At 40.9% G+C, this 15,942-nt stretch overlaps 1 protein-coding gene across 4 annotated transcripts in view; it reads right to left on the reverse strand.

Annotated features, from left to right (window-relative positions):
- The window catches only part of tmem184a (transmembrane protein 184a), a 59,420-nt gene that overhangs the window by 31,383 nt on the left and 12,095 nt on the right, over positions 1-15,942 (reverse strand). For all 4 annotated transcript variants that reach the window (XM_059653943.1, XM_059653941.1, XM_059653942.1 and 1 more), the window contains 3 exons: positions 13,312-13,477; positions 3,389-3,479; positions 2,694-2,769 (listed from right to left, as the gene is read on the reverse strand). In XM_059653943.1, the coding sequence (XP_059509926.1) occupies positions 2,694-2,769; positions 3,389-3,479; positions 13,312-13,477 (333 nt within the window). The remainder of the gene's footprint in view (positions 1-2,693; positions 2,770-3,388; positions 3,480-13,311; positions 13,478-15,942) is intronic.

A 15,942-nucleotide genomic window follows, 5' to 3' on the forward strand; every position in this document is an offset into this window, starting at 1 on the left:
CTCACCTCGATCTGCGAGTATTTGACAACATGCTTTTTTACAGCAATGCTGCCTTTCTGGGGGGGATATGGGGTTGGAACATACCAAGGTCTCAATCTTACTGTTGGATTTACAATCTCTTACTCTACTTGTGTGGCATGGCTTATGCTGCATACATCAGAATAAGGACTACTATCACAAAGACCCAGGTACAAGCACGGAAGGCCTTCTTGTTGACAGTCACACATGTCCCACTACATCGAGGGCCATGCTAAACTGTCAATTAAGATTGATCCAATGCTGACTATTCATATTACTATGAAACTCTTGCTTCTGATATTCCTAACAGATTAATTGGGACAGTGGCTAATGGATCCAGCCACAGGAGGGGGTTACTGTCACTGTGGCAGCTGTGCAACAAAGATGCAGAGAAATTGAGGAAGAGCAAGTGTTTCAGCAAGCCCAGGACCAGCACCAACCTTTAACCATAATCAAACAAGCTCCACTTGAAGAGGTTACAGAAGGTCCTCCCAAAAATGAGGTGGTGGTACAGTAGGTCTGGGGTCATCATCCACAATGCCTTTTTCTCGAGATGAGTGAGGTACAGTGTAGCCACAGAACAAGAATTTCTCAGGGCACTATAATCAAACTGGAGGAGCTGCAAACTGAGAGTGAGTGGCCATCCTATTTCAGCGATGAAGGTGACAGCTGCGGTAATTTTTATGCATTTGGTTGCTTCCAAGGATCCGCTGCAGACCTGTATCAAGTCTCCCAATCCTCAACTGGACAGAGGCTATGGATAGTGCAAAGGCCAAGGATTCTGACGATTTTCCAGGAGTCCTGAAAGCATGCTCCGGAACTTGGGCCCTGGCTCACGAATTTCAGTACAGCTACAACACTGGCATCTATGTGATATTGTGAAAAATTGCCCAAGATTGTCCTCTACGCAAAAATGTAGACAAATCCAGCCCAGCTAATTACTGTCCCATCAGTCTATTCTTACTGAATTATGGAAGGCATCATCAGTAGTGCTATGTAGCAGAACCAGCTCAGCATTAAGCTGTTTAGTGATGCTCAGTTTGAATTCCATCAAAGCCATTCTGCTCCTGACTTCACTACACCTTCGGTTCAAACACGGACAAAAGAGCTGAACCTTGATATAATGCAGCATTCGACTGAGTGTGACATCAATAAGCCCCAGCAAAATTGGAGTCAATGTAAATCTGGGGAAAATCTCTCTGCTGGTTGAAGTCAAATTTCATCCAAAGGAAAACTGTTGCGGTGACACAAAATACTGTGGCTATTAGAACAGGTCCAAAACAAAAGAATTTTGCATTAAGTAAATCACTTTCTGACTCAACAGAGCCTGTCCACTACCTACAAAGCATAAAATTAGAAATGTGATGGAACACTCCCCACTTTCCCGAAGGAGTGCAAATCCGACAAACTCAAGCAGATTGACAGCATTCAGAACAAAGCAACCTGATTGACTACATCCACATTCACTTGATCCACCACCAAATAGCAGTAATGTGTATCATCTACAATAGTTAGCAATCCTGTGGCAGTGGTAGTGTCTCTAACTCAGAGCCAGGATCCAGTCGCACCTAATCCATAATGTGTATTGACAGCTTTGGAACAGGCTGATTAGAATATGAAAAGAAACCTTAAGGTTTTACAACATCGGAGGTTGATGCATTCAACAATGATAGTATGTTATGCAATGCTGGGCATTAGGTAAAGGGTAGCTTCCAGGTTTCCAATGTGGTCTGGACGTAAGGAAGGATACCTTCTGGAGCTTGATTCTTGTAGCAGCAGTTACAACATTAGGAATAGGAGTGGCACACGTGTTGTGTTTACCTATATTGTGCATAAGGTGTCTTCAATTAAAATTAATTCAGTGGATGTTGCACATCAGCAATTTCATCTGGGCAATATGGAGGTAATGGATGTGAGTTTGCTCACTGAGCTGGAAGGTTAGTTTTCAGACGTTTCGTCACCATTCTAGGTAACATCATCAGTGAGCCTCCGATCAAGCGCTGGTGTTATGTCCCGCTTTCTATTTATCGGTTTAGGTTTCCTTGAGTTGGTGATGTCATTTCCTGTTCTTTTTCTCAGAGGATGGTAGATTGGCAAACTCGCTTTCAAAACCCGCTAGTATGGAGGTAACCCCAAGTTCTACAACATCTCAATTATAAAATTTTCCATCCTGTATTCAAATCTTTACATGGATGCTCCTTCCCTTGCCACTAATCACCTCCAGTTCTACACAACTGCAGAGCTGATTTCAGCAGCTGACTACTGGAGGCTATATCTTCAGCTGTTGAGGCCCTAAGATCTGGGACTGCCTCCCCAAACCTCTTCTCGTTTAATTTGCTCCAAATAACCTCTTAAATTAACTTTGTATAATTTATCTGAATATCTCGTGGCTCAGCACCAAATTTTGTTTGAGTACCCTACTATGAAGCACCTTGGGACATTTTATTTCTTTAATAGATGCTATATAAATCCAGATATTCTTGCCGTAGACTGTGTATAGTTTGAGCATGGATCAAATAGTCTTTTCCCATTCCAGTAAATTTTTGATGCTATTTCACATGGTCTTAATAAATGGGTTAATACTGGCTGACCAAGCTGTGCGAATAAACACAGAACTGTTACCCAACCATCACCAACTATACGAATATGCACTCAAAGACTTCTCACAATCTCACCTGCTTACAAAACCGTAAAAATCCAATGGAGTAGGTCATACCCATCAGACAGCACGTTCCGTACCAACAGCTGGACCTAGGATGAGATGGAAACGTTCATAAGGAATACTATATCTACAAAGAAACTATTGTATATTCATAGCTTTATTATTTGTTTTGCAAACACAACCATCATTTTATTGTGGCTAAAACATGAATAATAGAGATTGGATTAAATCACTACATAGGAAAGAAAATATGAAACAGAATTATAGTTATACAGTGGAATCTTCCTTCTAGTGAAGATCATTTTTGAGTAATACCTGACCAAAACCATTTCCAATAATTCAGTGCATTCCTTGCAGTTAACCTCAATTCTCTAACTTCAAATGTAGTTTTCAACCCATTGGGCAGTAGACCTGGATCAGGAAAATTCAAAAATGCCCCTAAAGAACTGCTCACGTCTCGACTGATTTGTTGATATATGTTTGAGAAGAACATTGGTGATTTTATTAAAAGATAAATATATTTCGGTTTGGTCTTTGGCTATAATTTTGTTCTGTGCCGAATGGCCAGGAAGTCCATTTAGTGTTTATTTTAGATCAGTAGTGCTTTGAATAATGGTACGCTGTTTTTAATTTAAGTGTAAGTCTTCAATGTGTATAACTTTGGAGAGTCGAAGTGGATATGCATTAAAATATGTGGAAATAACTCACTTGATGGGCTTCCCTCTGATTTCTGACATTATCGAGCTTTCTCCACCTAGGTACTCATAGCAGAGGCTAAGGAAGTTGTAAATCACAAAAGCTATAAAGGAAGACAAACACAGGTCAATTCAAAAACACAATAAACAATTAACAAATAAAAATAAAAGGTTGTTCCATGTCTGGCAAGCATCATTCCAAATAAGCAGGAGTCATCCCAGGCCAATAACTACCAGTATCAGCTTTACCAACTATTCATGGAGGCCCCTATATAAAAAAAAAACAGGTACAGTGAGATCATTCTAAGGTTGTGGAGTAAGGCAGGTCTGTTTTCATATCGGAGGACCACCACCTTTAACAATTTATTCTATATACTTTAACTGGGGATCAGTTAGCTTAGTTAGCTGGACAGCTGGTTTGTTATGCAGCGTGATGGCAATAGCGTAGGTTCCATTCTAACATTGGCTGAGGTTTCCTTGAAGAACTCTCCTCTCAACTTCACTCCTCACTTAAATGTGGTGACCCTCCCTTTTTCACGAGAAAGCAGTCCTATCATCTAAGATTATGACAACTCTACTTTTTTTATACTTTAAGTGGGTAGAATCCTGAAGGTTCAGTCTTAGTTGCAGATGCTCCCTTGCCCCCATGCCAATCGGCATTGGGGATTGTGGATACCATGTGTTACCATATTATGATTCACCCATTAGCCTAAACATTTCATCCCCCATCTAAACTACCAAGTCTTTCATTCTATCCCTACAAAATCACATTGTTTAATCATCAACGATTCTATAATATTTTGCTGCTAAAGCTTTTGTCACTCCCACAAACCTACCATTCAAGCTTTTTCTTTACTCTCTGACATCTCCAAGCAGGATAGATCATTAGGGGTGGTTCAATATCTGCTGATAGGAAGGCAGAATCTTAAGCCAGCTAGACATGTGGTCTGGCACTACTGTGGAACCTGGGCATACTCCTGAAGGCACTGAAGAGGAGTCACTGAAGGGTGAACGTCAGGTGGCAAACCATCAGTACCTGGAAAGGCAAAGTTCTGCCACTGTGGTACATTACAGTAATTCACTTCATCTGGAAGACCAATGGGGTCCAAAGAATGTGGACCTTCTGTGAAACTCTCAACAACAGCATGATCAAAATAGGGTTAATATGAATAACGTTGTGTTGTAGATTGGAGTCGAAGCACTGAGGGTATAAAATATATCTTCTGCCATTACTCGATATTTGGTATTGCTTGAAGTCAAGACATCCAGGAGAATTAGAAGACTTCAGTTGGATGATCAGAGAACTCCAGAGACTTAATCCAACATTGCTAAATCTCTTCAGCACGAGAGATCTATACTGGGCTATCTGCTGGTACATTTGAACATAAAGGAGTTTGCACACCACACCTGAAGAAGGAGCAGAGCTTCAAAAGCTAGTGTTTTCAAACAGACCAACTGGACTATAATCTGGTGTTATGAGATTTTTGACCTCCGCCAAATTAAGAAATGGCTGGTTAAAGAACTATAGCTGCAGCATTCTAGTCTGCAGGCTGATTTGTAGAATTAAGGAATTCAATGGAATAAGGAAACCTGCTGTGGTACACAGATATGTAAGTGTAATGCAATATCCAGAAAACACTGCTGTGTACTCTAGCAGCTGGGAGATATAAGTGGTGAAAAGAATTCCAAGAAGCCACCCAAACTGAAGGAAGAATGTCCAGGCAGGATGTCTTTTTATTCAAAAGGAGCACGGCATCAATCTGTGACTCTGGTCACATGTCACTGGAGTTTTCGGTGGGACTGTGAAACAGAGAGACACAGCTGTATCTATAGTTACTGAAGAGCTGCTGAGATCAAAGTGACAATAGGGACTTCTTGAATGTTGTTGATCTCTAAGTCTGTTGAAACAGCATGTCTAGATCCAGGATCAACTCCATCAAGTCATCAGCAGTAGAGGCACATTCCTTTCCTCCACCATGCACGGTGGTGCCTTCAGCTGCCTAGACACTAAGCTATTGAATTTCTTTGTCAGATCTCTACACATCCTTCTCCTTTTCGAAGGCACTCCTCAAAATATTCACTTTTGAACAAAATTTTTAATGTCCTGATCACATTTCTCCTTGTATGGTTCAAAGTCAAATTTTGATTGATAACATACCTGTGAAGAGCCTTAAATGTTCAAGGAAAAACATATAATTGTAATACAAGTTGCTGTTATTCCCTCAAATTGATCCACACATTATATTCAACCCCAACTGGAGTGGTGCACCTCCAGGGCTAACCATGTCCCAGTGCGATTTGTGATTTCATCTGTGTCAAGTTTGTGTGTGCTCTAAGTCCATGGTCAAAGGAAGGAGACTGGAAATGTTAAAGCTTTTGCACTAAACGAACTTATGTCTGCAATAAGTGCTACAACTCCTCTTATTCAGAATGGAAATTGAGTAATTCCCCTGTCAGTCACACTTAAGCATCACTTTTCTGCGAGTAACTTCGATTGCAATTATCTCTGCTCATTACACCTTGCTGCAGAAATTTCTAATAATAAGGAAGACAATTTCATCCGGGGAGGTGCCAGGGATGGTAGGGAGAGGCAAGATAATGGGGTTCTTCAAATTGTTTGAAACTTAATGATTTTCTGCACTTGATAAAAATAATCACTGTTAATTCATGTGCTTATGGTCCTTACAACATGTCAATAACTGGTTCTGCACCAAAAACAGCACATCACAAAATTTCTATTCGGTATAGAGACATCATGAGCTAATGAACATTATGAAGTCACAATATTTTTAAGCTGGACATTATAAGTATAAACCTTTGCATTGTCAATTTGTTTTTACATCTATCTTTGACACAACAATCTAACTATATGTTGCAGGTTACTTGTTGTTTAATAGACCGAAAGAAAACAACAGGAACATGTCAATGTATAATGCAAACACAATCTAAGCTTTAGAAACCTGACCTGACTGGTGCGTGAAAGCAAGCTCCAACTGGTGAGGTTTCCAATTACATAAACAAATATTTACATGAAGCACAGGTAACATCACTTAACCCTCTCAGTGATTTGTGAAGTTGTCACACAAAAAGCTCCAACATTGATTCCCAGCACTTGAACACAAAAGAAACTCAATTAGCAAAAATTTGTTTAAAAGAACTTCTCCCAACCATACCTTAACTGACATCAACTTCTGTTCACCCAGTATTCCTAAGATAGTTGATTTACACTTGGACCTATTCTGACAATGCCACAAATTTTGAATTCTCATTTTTTTGTATTTAATTATTTCCATGTACTCATTCTCTCTTTCTGCTGTAATATCCTCTAGCATTACCATCCTTTGGGGTCTTGCTCCCCAGGTTTTGGTCTCTTGTACACACCTAGTTCCCATCACTTCAAGGTCATATCTTCTGCCTACGGTGTAAACTCTGAAATTCCCCTCCTATTGCTCTCCACCTTTCTCGCTCTCCCTCTTTTAAAAGCCTTTTAAAATTCCTACTCTGCTTCAGTTGTTTTGACATCACAGACCAGGTCTGTATTCTGCAAATGTTTACAAGGGAAGCAGAAGCTCTGACTGATATCACTTCCTTACATTTACATCACCTTGCTTCATATCAGCTTCTACATGGGAAGCTGTGAAACCCCCTGGGATGACTTACTGCCTTGACTGATCAATATAAATGCATGTTTTTATAAATATTGGTTTTATGCATACACCAACTCCAACTCAACTTGGAACGATGAATGTGTGAAGGGACAGAAAATTTCACTCTCTGGCTTTCCTTCCCTATGAAAAACCTGAATTAATTTCATATCACACAATGATTGACCTCAGGTTAAGTAAGAGAATAGATGGACAATCATGTTTCAAGATTGGTGGTACACTGTACATCAAGAAAAATTTAATTGGAGATTCAACTTCCTTCTTTCCCTTCACTCCACCCCTCAAACAGATATCTACCTCAATAATCTCTAATCTGCTCCTGCTACTAATTAGAGTGTCAGTCTGATTTAATCTCCACCGTCGATAAGCATGTAGGCAACTAAGCCTCTGCTAAAGTGACCTTATAAAGAGAACACTGCTGTAGTACACAGCAAAACACTGTATGATTGCCATGGGAGTAATGAAGAGCATTAATACTGGATCTTAGCATCTGGCTGCAGAGAACACATTACGTGACTGCTTTTGGAATAATTTATGAAGTCAAGGGACTTGCATTCAAATTTAATTGACAACTATGAATGATGGGAGGGGTGCTCTGCTAAGTTGTTAAGTTGGACTACTTTTATATAAAGTACTTTGAGGAGAAATACTGCCTTACAAGATCCATATATTTTGTTCATGATCAGAGTGTCTATAAGTGGAATCTTCCAAAACAGCTTTGCTCTGGGAGGGGGTGGGGAGGAAATACAAAGCTCTATGGAATCAGTGATAATAAAATGTGAGGCTGGATGAACACAGCAGGCCAAGCACCATCACAGGAGCACAAAAGCTGACGTTTCGGGCCTAGACCCTTCATCAGAGAGGGGGATGGGGTGAGGGAACTGGAATAAATAGGGAGAGAGGGGGTTGCGGACCGAAGATGGAGAGAAAAGAAGATAGGTGGAGAGAGTATAGGTGGGGAGGTAGGGAGGGGATAGGTCAGTCCAGGGAAGATGGACAGGTCAAGGAGGTGGGATGAAGTTAGTAGGTAGGAGGTGGAGGTGCGGCTTGGGGTGGGAGGAAGGGATGGGTGAGAGGAAGAACAGGTTAGGGAGGCAGAGACAGGTTGGACTGGTTTTGGGATGCAGTGGGTGGAGGGGAAGAGCTGGGCTGGTTGTGTGGTGCAGTGGGGGGAGGGGACGAACTGGGCTGGTTTTGGGATGCAGTGGGGGAAGGGGAGATTTTGAAGCTGGTGAAGTCCACATTGATACCACTGGGCTGCAGGGTTCCCAAGCGGAATATGAGTTGCTGTTCCTGCAACCTTCGGGTGGCATCATTGTGGCAGTGCAGGAGGCCGATGATGGACATGTCATCTAAAGAATGGGAGGGGGAGTGCAAATGGTTTGCGACTGGGAGGTGCAGGTGTTTGTTGTTTGTCTCTCACCCATCCCTTCCTCCTACCCCAAGCCGCACCCCCATCCACCTACTAACCTCATCCCACCTCCTTGACCTGTCCGTCTTCCCTGGACTGACCTATCCCCTCCCTACCTCACCACCTATCTTCTTTTCTCTCCATCTTCAGTCCACCTCCCCCTCTCTCCCTATTTATTCCAGAACCCTCACCCCATCCCCCTCTCTGAAGAAGGGTCTAGGCCCGAAACGTCAGCTTTTGTGCTCCTGAGATGCTGCTTGGCCTGCTGTGTTCATCCAGCCTCACGTTTTATTATCTTGGATTCTCCAGCATCTGCAGTTCCCATTATCTCTATGGAATCTGTTTTTTTTTAAATCAGGTAGAAACTGCACAATTCTCCAGAGCTTGTCAGGAGAATAAATCTGATCATTATTGATTGTCAAGTAATTTGGCAAAATACTACTGCTTGAGACACTTCCAGAATAAACAGTAATGTGTCATTTGTCACTGTCAGCTTATTGTATAAAATCACTAAGGGTGCAAGTGCAGACCTCGATTCACCGCGGCACTTAAAGAGATAGTTAGCTTTGGTTGAAATAACACACTCAAGCTTTGCTCTTGCAAACTGCGGTTGCAATTTAGCTTCTCAATCTGACACTGGAGATAACACACTTCAAAGTCCACAGATTGGGAAACGTAACAGATGTATATTCATACATAATTCAGAGACAAACCTAGAAGAGGAAACCCAATCGTGCATGTCAGAAAGCAAACCTCATACTGCACAGGTGACATCTGATTCAGTAATTAAAACTGGGTGCATAAATGCTTCATAAGCTATCTCAAAAGTTAAATTGACATGCTGCTTATAAAGATACACTTCTATGGAGGTAAGGATGGGTCCTGGGAGATGGCTCTAATTAGAAATCAAATTGCTCTGCATTTCCCAGATCTTCTCTAAGCATTGAGTGCAATTCTGCCATTCGTATATTGCCAATATTGGTACTCATGTGCATACAGTCTCAGGCCTTTGATCAACCTTGAAGGAACAAAACCTAGACTGAATTGCTTTGAGATACCAGGCTTTATCTTCCAGCAGTAAACATACCCAACTTCACAGGCTATCTGGCCTTGCATCACCAAGACAACCATTCATTCACCTAAGTGGCCTTAGATCCAAATAATTAGTCAGATCATCTAGATCCATTGATGGCATTGGCCTTGTGAGCTGTCAACTACCTAGGATGCAAGCTTTAGAATTTTCTCCACAAATTTCTCTGCTTCATTCTCTCTTCCTTTCTGATGTTCCTGAAAAAGCTACCTATCCCAACTTGGTCTTATTAAATGATACATTAGTTTTGATAATACATTTGTGATGCCCAACAGGATATTTTATTGTATTAAAGGTGTCATTAAGAATGTAAGTTGTTGCAGCAGTGATTAAGTCCAGTGTAATCAGGCTATACCCTTTCAGTTTTGATTCCTCGTCTATCCTGAGTCAGCTGAGTTAAATTGGAAGATCTAACTGTCCCCCCACCCCGGCACTGACTCTAATGTATGTCATCTCATTTATAACAACACTAAGCCATAGATGGTTAATCAACAGGTGAAGAAATGGGTTTGCTTGATATCTTTGCTTGGAACACTGCGAAGGATCATGTCTGAAACATTAGGGCAGAGAATGAGTGTTCTTTAAGTTTTGTGGTATGTATGTATTTTTTGTCCTTTCACATGTAGCAGTGCGCTTGCCATGGTTTCAAACAAAATGGCTAGCACAGCATTTAGACCAGGTAAGGTTTTAGAAATAAGAACTTCTATTTATAAAGAGCCTTCCTACCTCAGACATTCCAAAGCACTTAACAGCCAGTTCAATGCCTCTTAACTGAGCTGCTGTTGCGATGTAGACACCCTTAAACACACACCATATTTCACTTATGAAGGGAGTTTGTCTTAACCAATGTTAATCCTTCAAATATGAATAAAAGAATCATCAAGTCATTCTCATATAGCTGATTGTTGGAGATTGCTATGCAAATTGGTGTCACACTTCAGGATGTCCAGAAGTACTTCACAACCTAATGAAGTATTTCTGGAGTTGTGTACAGGAACTCTGAAATAGAATTCTTCACACACCAAAGCCTGAACACAGATGATGATATTTTGTGTTTGTGTAGGACACACCCGGAAAGCGAACCTGCTCTTCCAGATTAGCTACCTTATGACAGAGATGAAAGTAACGTGGAATCTGAACCTGTGGTCTGTGTCACGCAAAGTTAATTATTTGTTTCCCATTCAGCAAATGTCAGCAGCAAAAAGGAAAGCTACTTGTAATGCAAGCACAACGGCAAAAGATTTAGTGCATGTTGGCGTAATCTGCTTAAGGTATTAACTTTGTTTTTCAGTATTGCTCAAATTAGCAAAAGGAGTTCAAGTCCAGTTCATTCAATCCTTATTGGATGTATTTAAGAGGAAGCTAGATAAATATGATGAGAGAAACGAGATGCTCACCAGACACAAGGAGTTGAGATGCAACAAGTTTCAAAGACTTTCAACCAACATAAAATTAGGAATGGGAATATTCACTCCTGATTGCACTTGCAACTCTTTAGATAATGAAGCAACTTCAGCTCATATGGATAACATTCAGATTTGTGCTAATAAATGGCAAATAATACTCATGTCACAATTGCAACACAATGATCACCTCAAAGTGTTTAACTATGCCTCTTGATGATCAATAGCATTGGTTAATGCTGTCATGCAAGGATGACAGAGTTTATTTTAAAATCAACCTGTTCAGAGAGGTTCTGAAATTCTGACCTGAAACCAGGCCTCCTGACCCAGAAATAGCGATACTATTACTGTGGCTCAAGAGCCCCTTAGAAACTTAACTGGATCAGCCAATTAATCACTGTCAGAGGGTGAGTATTCTGCAACTCATCTTCTGACTCCCCAAAGCCTTAGACAAAGCACAGGTCAGTAATATGAATCAGCCCCATCAATATGGAAGGTGTTCATCACGATCCAGGGCAAACAGCTTACTTGAACGACAGCCCATCTGTCACCGCATAAATTTAATCCTTCCATTACTGATCCATGGTGGCAGCAGCAACATTTACATGAAACACTGCAGCAAGTTGGAGAGCACTTTCCAAATTTGTGACCTTTGGTGCAAGAAAAAAAAACAGCTGGCAAATGGAAATGCCACCATCTCAAGTTCTCCAACTTGGAAACACATGACCATTACTACTGCGTTGCTGAGCCAAAATCTTCCATTTTTAAAAAAAATGTAACAGCACTATGTAAAACATAACAGCATACAAACACAAGCTGGCAGCAGTTAGAAATGCTACTCACCATAACCTCCTCACACCCAATTAGGGATGGGCATCAAATGATGCAGTTGCCAGAAAATGCACATATCCCATGAATAAAAAGACATTTTGTTAACAAAGCTGTATATGAAAAATCCTCAGTACAACAGCAATTATACAATTTACTGTTCTACCAAATTGTCAAAGCAATAACCCAGATAATATTCTCATAATAACTTTCAGCACCAACTGACCCTCAAACAACCTTCAAATCTTTCACTGAAAGAACAAATCGCTGTAGAGGTTTAATTAACCCAGTATCTTTGCTGGCTTGCAGATACATAAGCCAGATTCAGATGTAATGTTTTGAAGATCTACCAATGCAAAGAGTTTGAAGAGGTCTATTTCTACCGGTTGTGTAGAAGGCTTTTTCCAAGTACGTGAAGCATTTGTAGATTTCCAGCTATTTTCCAGTGTTCATCCAGATTAACAAAAAGGGAAACACTCTGGTCTCAGTCTTTAACATGTGAATCAAGCGTTTTTCATAACCTTCCACAGGGTGGGGGTAGAAAGAATGCAAAATAGTTCTTAATTCTTTTGAAGAAACTGACAAGAGGATTTCAATACAAATAAACAGTGACTATATTTACTTCACCTTCCCTGTATTCAGCATAACAGTTTACAACTTACACAGCACAATTAACCACAATGAACCTGCCAAAAAATTGGTACAATAAAGAGAGAATCCAGGAAATAATTCTACACGTTACAGCAGCCATAATCCAAGAACCTATGAATTAAAATGCTGCCACAGCAAGTTTTAAAACCGGACATTGCTGGCTATTTAAAGGCAAGGCACTAGAAAAAGCGAAAATAAAAGGCACCCGGTTTCGGTATTAACACAGTAGGTTCATCAACATCTTTCAACTGACTCTAATTCACAATGTGGGTTGGCTCATGACATCATCTTGAGGGTCAGAAGGGTGTTCAGTTGGAGCATTAATTCACGGGTATCAATTCCGGTCATACACATTCCTGATGATCTCATCACATGACTTCCTGCCTCTAACAGTCCCAGCCCAACAGTACTGTGAATTCATATGTTGATCTTTATGACACACCTACTTCCCACATTTATTTTGGAGCAGGTTCTCACTAAATCTGAATAAAACAAAGAATTTCAGATGCTGGAGAACTGAAACTATAACAAATTGCTGGCAAAACTCAGGTCTGGCAGCATCTATGGGAAGAAAGTGTAGTTAACAGATAGAGTCGAGTGACTGTTGTCAGAACAGAAAGGTCACTGAAATTGAAACATTAACATTGCTTTCTCTCCACAGGTGCTGCCAGACTTGCTGAGTTTCACAAGCAATTTCTACTTTTGTCTCCCCAAATTTGGCTGACAGAGAGAGGAAAGAGAAGAGAGAGGAAGTATGATGCTCTGATCGAATGGCCAATAGGTTATGACCACTTACGCTTTATTATATTAGTAGGATGATTCCTTCTCAAAGGTTAAAATCTAATATCAAAAAAATTGCTAATTTCCATTAACACAATGGTTACTCACCTTCATAACAATCTCGCACAGAGTCAAAGTAAACATAGTACTGATCATTACTGATCAAAAGCAAGCTTAGCCAGGAGTCGAAAGCATAGATTGGAACGATGAAAAGGATTCGGAGAATGTAGCGCTGCTCGTTGGGTGAGCTATAGTGTCGGAGATGCTGATAAATCTGTTGAGAGGTGAAATTTAAAGAAATGGAAATTAAAACATTGTATCCTTCAGACATCAAATCCAACTGATTTACATCTGATATCAAAACTCTCTCAAGTGCCCATAAAAGCAGATTGCTGTTTTTACGATCACCAACAGACATTTATGTTCATCCCTCTTTTCTGAAGGCCACCTCACAGCACTTTATTCAAATTAGTCTTCTTCTCGATTAGGACAATTAAACAAAGCAACCTATCTGGTTGTGACTGTGGCACCCTATAGCCAGGTCAGAGACTGTGTTCATTAACAATGTGTATAAACAAAAAAGTTCTAAGTTGGAAAAACATCCCAAGAACAAGGAATTGCTTTTGAATACAACTTAGTTTATTATTGGAACAACCAAAACACTTGGTGTCCTCTCAAACTAATTAAAACATAACCTGCAAATTTCGATGTTGGGTCTGTGAAGAATGTTAACCAGATCATCAGAAGTCTCTCCAAGACAATGCCAGAGATTTGAGACAAAATCCAGAAGGGAGATGAGGATTTTTTTTTCTAAATTGCAGCAATGGTTTGCCATGTCGGTGAAAGTAAGATTGGGGCAAATTTGACATTACTCACATCCACTTTCTTGCCATTTCCTCATAACCCTTAATTCTCTGACTGATCAAGAATCTATCTTGATTACACACAGACCCTGCTCCCACAGCTCTCTGTGTAAAGGAGTTCCAAAGACATTCAACGCTGAGAGAAGAGTATTGCTGAACAAAGAGAACTTGGGATGCAGGTTCATAGTTCCTTGGAAGCAGAATCACAAGTAAACAGGGTGGTGAAGGTGGCATTTGATACACTTGCCTTCGTTGGTCAGTCCATTGAGCACAGGAGTTGGGATGTCATGTTGTGGCTGTACAGGACATTGGGTGGGTCACTTTTGGAATACTGCATTCAGTTCTGGTTTCCCTGCTGTAGGAAAGATGTTGTGATGCTTGAAAGGATGCAAAAAAGATTTGCAAGGATGTTGCTGGTTTGGAAGGTTTGAGCTATAAGAAGAGGCTGAATAGGCTGGGGTTACTTTCCCTGGAGCTTCGGACGTGAGGGGTGACCTTATAGAGGCTTATAAAAATCTTGAGGACAAGTAGACAAGGTCTTTTCCCCAGGTTGAGGGAGTCCAAAACTACAGGGCATAAGTTTAAAGTGCACAGGTTTAAAGTGAGGGGAAAAGAAATCAAAGGGACCTAAGGGGCAACTTTTTCTCCACAGACGGTGGTACATGTATGGAATGGGCTGTCAAAGGAAGTGGTGGAGGCTAGTACAATTATGACTTTTAAAAGGCATCTGAAAGGGTACGTGGAACTAAATTTCATAAAATCCGTATCATGTGAAAGCAGGTCATTTGAGTCCACACTGACCCTCTAAAGAACATCCCATCCAGATTCCCCGATCCCCACTATATCTCAGTAACCCTGCATTTCACATGGCTAATCCACCTACAGCCTGCACATCCCTGGTCACTGAGCAATTTAGCATGGACAATCCACCTAAGTTGCACATCTTTGGACTGTGGGAGGAAACTGAAGCACCCTGAGGAAACCCACACTGAGCAGGCATGACTCTCTATACGGAGTTTGCACAGTCACCCAAGAGTGGAATCAAACCCGTGTCTCTGGTGCCGTGAGGCAGCAGTGCTAACCACTCAGCCACCGTGCCACCCTAACTAATTTATGATATCTGTTCAGCATGGATGAGTTGAAATGAAAGGTCTGTTTCTGTGCTGTACAAATCCCTGACTCAGAAAAAAGTCCACCTTATCTCAGTCTTAAATTGGCATTTCTTTATTTGGAGACCATGATCTTTAGTCTTAGACTCACCCATGAGGGGACATAACCTCTTGGAATTTACTCTGTCGAGACCTTTAAGAATTCTATGTTTCAACGAGATCACCTCTCACTCTTTTAAACTTCACCGAGTCCCAACCTGTTCAACCTTTCATCATAAGACAATCCCTCCATACCAGGGATCATCCTAATGGATCTTCTCTGAATGTCCCCAGTGGAATTATATATCTTCTTTAATAAAGGGACCAAAACTGCTCTCAAAATTCCAGATGTGGTCTCCCCAGAACCTTGTATAGTTGCACTAAGACTTCACTATTCCTATTCTCTGACGCTGCGACATCCCCACCTCCCCTCCCCCCCCACCCCGCCCCCGCCCCTGCCTCCTTGAAATAAGAGCCAACATTCCATTACCCTTCCTGATTACTTGTGGGCTAGCTTTTTGGTCTGTGCATAAGTACCCTCATATCCCTTTGTGTTGCAGCTTTTTGTAGTTTTTCCCCTATTTAAATAATACTTTTTTGTTCTCCCTTCTAAAAAGGAGGAAGTTTCGTATTTTCCCACACTTTACTCCATTTGCCAACGTTTTGCTCTCTTAAATAACCTGTCTGTAAACTGTATCCCTTTTGCAACTACCCTTTCCATCTATTTT

The sequence above is a fragment of the Stegostoma tigrinum genome, chromosome 23 (genome assembly GCF_030684315.1).
Source record: "Stegostoma tigrinum isolate sSteTig4 chromosome 23, sSteTig4.hap1, whole genome shotgun sequence".
Classification (NCBI taxonomy): domain Eukaryota; kingdom Metazoa; phylum Chordata; class Chondrichthyes; order Orectolobiformes; family Stegostomatidae; genus Stegostoma; species Stegostoma tigrinum.